The 2,500-nt window shown below is 50.3% G+C and overlaps 1 protein-coding gene across 1 annotated transcript in view; it reads left to right on the top strand.

Annotated features, from left to right (window-relative positions):
- slc25a20 (solute carrier family 25 member 20) overlaps positions 1-2,500 on the top strand; it is a 4,522-nt gene that overhangs the window by 751 nt on the left and 1,271 nt on the right. The window contains exons 2-8 of the mRNA XM_042711570.1: positions 1-90; positions 178-305; positions 393-483; positions 589-706; positions 1,293-1,365; positions 2,034-2,143; positions 2,271-2,395. The exon at positions 1-90 is cut by the window's left edge and continues 3 nt beyond it. Coding sequence (XP_042567504.1) covers positions 1-90; positions 178-305; positions 393-483; positions 589-706; positions 1,293-1,365; positions 2,034-2,143; positions 2,271-2,395 — 735 coding nt within the window. The remainder of the gene's footprint in view (positions 91-177; positions 306-392; positions 484-588; positions 707-1,292; positions 1,366-2,033; positions 2,144-2,270; positions 2,396-2,500) is intronic.

Raw genomic sequence — 2,500 nt, forward strand, 5'->3', positions numbered from 1 at the left:
CGACTGCAGACGCAGCCCAAGCCCCGTCCAGGAGAGTCTGCGCTGTACCGCGGGACGCTCGACTGCTTCAAGAAAACACTGGCGAAAGAGGTACGACGAGTCTCTGCTGCGGCTGCTGACCGCAGACGGCCGGACTGACCGCGTGTGTGTGTGTGTGCGTGTGTGTGTGTGTGTCAGGGTGTTCTGGGGCTGTATAAGGGCATGGCGGCGCCCATCATCGGAGTCACACCCATGTTCGCCGTCTGCTTCTTCGGCTTCGGACTCGGCAAGAAGCTGCAGCAGAAAACACCGGACGACGTCCTGACGTGAGCCGCTGGAGACGTTCAGAGGTATGTTAGTGTCTCACACGAGTGTGTTTCCTCACTCTCTGTGTGTGTGTGTGTGTGTGTCAGGTATCCGCAGCTGTTTGCGGCCGGGATGCTGTCAGGAGTCTTCACTACGGCCATCATGGCTCCCGGAGAGAGAATCAAATGTCTGCTGCAGGTGAGACGCTCACACAGACTGCGTGAGAGTGTGTGTGTGTGTGTGTGTGTGTGTGTGTGTGTGTGTGTGTGTGTGTGTGTGACATGTGTGTGTGTGTGTGTTCAGATCCAGGCGGCGTCGGGGCAGGTGAAGTACGCGGGGCCGATGGACTGCGTCAAGCAGCTGTACCGAGAGAACGGCGTCCGCGGCATCTATAAAGGCACGGCCCTGACGCTCATGAGAGGTACAGACATCATCTCCTCTGAACATCATCATCTGTCACGCAGAGAGAGAGAAACACTGAAGCCTGCTCGGAAACACCGCGTCACGTGCTGCAGCTCTTCACAGGGAGCTGAAAATGATAAAGTCCTGAAGAGTGTAAAAGCATGAGTGCTGATTGATTACGTTAGAAACATTACACTTTTCTACATATCTTCTGAGATGATATATAAAAATATGCACATGATGTATTATCTAGTGAAGTATGCACTCATTCCCAGAACAGAAGTCTGAACTGTGATGAATTCAGATCAAACTTCCTCTTTCAGAGGGGATTCTGGATTCCTTGTTTGATCATAAATCAGAAAATACCGTTCAGACAGAAAACAGACAGATTTTGTGTGAATGAAATATGAACAAACCTTCAGAGCACAGAGAGGAATAAAACTGTAGTTTGGTGTTTATAAGAGAAAACTCTTTAAAGACACTGACAGACCTCAGAGTGATTTGACTGTCTGGTTTATCTGTAGTGTGTGACCATACTGCTGGTCATATGAAAGAGTGAATATGAATGAGTTGGGATGATTGACAGCTGTCACTCTCTGTCTCAGATGTGCCGGCCAGTGGCATGTACTTCATGACGTACGAGTGGCTGAAGTACACACTCACACCGGAGGGCAAGAGGTCAGTCGGGTCACATGACGGCTCGGGTTAATCATTACAGACACAAACATGCCCTGCATTTATCACGTGTGTGTGTGTGTGTGTCTCTGTGTGTCTCTGTGTGTGTGTGTGTGTGTCTCTCTGTGTGTGTGTGTGTGTGTCTCTGTGTGTGTGTTTGTTTGTGTGTGTGTGTGTGTCTGTGTGTCTCTGTGTGTGTGTGTCTCTCTGTGTGTGTGTGTGTGTGTGTGTGTGTGTCTCTGTGTGTGACTGTGTGTGTGTGTGTGTGTCTCTGTGTGTCTCTCTGTGTGTGTGTGTGTGTGTGTGTGTGTGTGTGTGTGTGTGTCTGTGTGTGTGTGTGTGTGTGTGTGTTTGTGTGTGTGTGTGTGTGTGTGTATCTCTGTGTATCTCTCTCTGTGTGTGTGTGTGTGTCTCTATGTATCTCTGTGTGCGTGTGTGTGTGTGTGTCTGTGTGTGTGTGTGTGTGTGAGTGTGTCTCTGTGTGAGTGTCTCTGTGTTTGTGTGTCTCTGTGTGTGTGTGTCTGTGTGTGTGTCTCTCTGTGTGTGTGTCTGTGTGTGTGTGTGTGTGTGTGTGTGTGTCTCTCTGTGTGTGTGTGTGTGTGTGTGTGTGTGTCTCACTGTGTGTGTGTGTGTGTGTGTGTGTCTCACTGTGTGTGTGTGTGTGTGTGCAGCCCGACGGAGCTCAGCGTTCCCAGTGTGTTGTTCGCCGGTGGGATGGCGGGGATCTTTAACTGGGCCGTAGCGATTCCTCCGGACGTGCTGAAGTCTCGTTTCCAGACAGGTGTGTGAGACTCAGTGAGGTTCTGCAGATCTGAACGTCTGCAGCTAGTCTGACGGGTGTGTGTGTGTGTGTGTGTGTGTGTGTGTGTGTGTGTGTGTGTGTGTGTGTGTGCGTGCTCCATCCACAGCTCCAGAGGGCAAATATCCCAACGGCTTCCGGGACGTCCTGCGAGAGCTGATCCGGGAGGAGGGCATCGGCTCGCTCTATAAAGGCTTCACTGCTGTGATGCTGCGAGCGTTTCCAGCTAACGCGGTACGACGGTTTTGGTGATACTATAACACATTTATTTGAATCACCATGAATGAGCTTAAATTACTACAGCATAACGTATAAACACACACTTTAAATATCATGGTG

The sequence above is a fragment of the Cyprinus carpio genome, chromosome A22 (genome assembly GCF_018340385.1).
Source record: "Cyprinus carpio isolate SPL01 chromosome A22, ASM1834038v1, whole genome shotgun sequence".
Taxonomy (NCBI): Eukaryota; Metazoa; Chordata; class Actinopteri; order Cypriniformes; family Cyprinidae; genus Cyprinus; species Cyprinus carpio.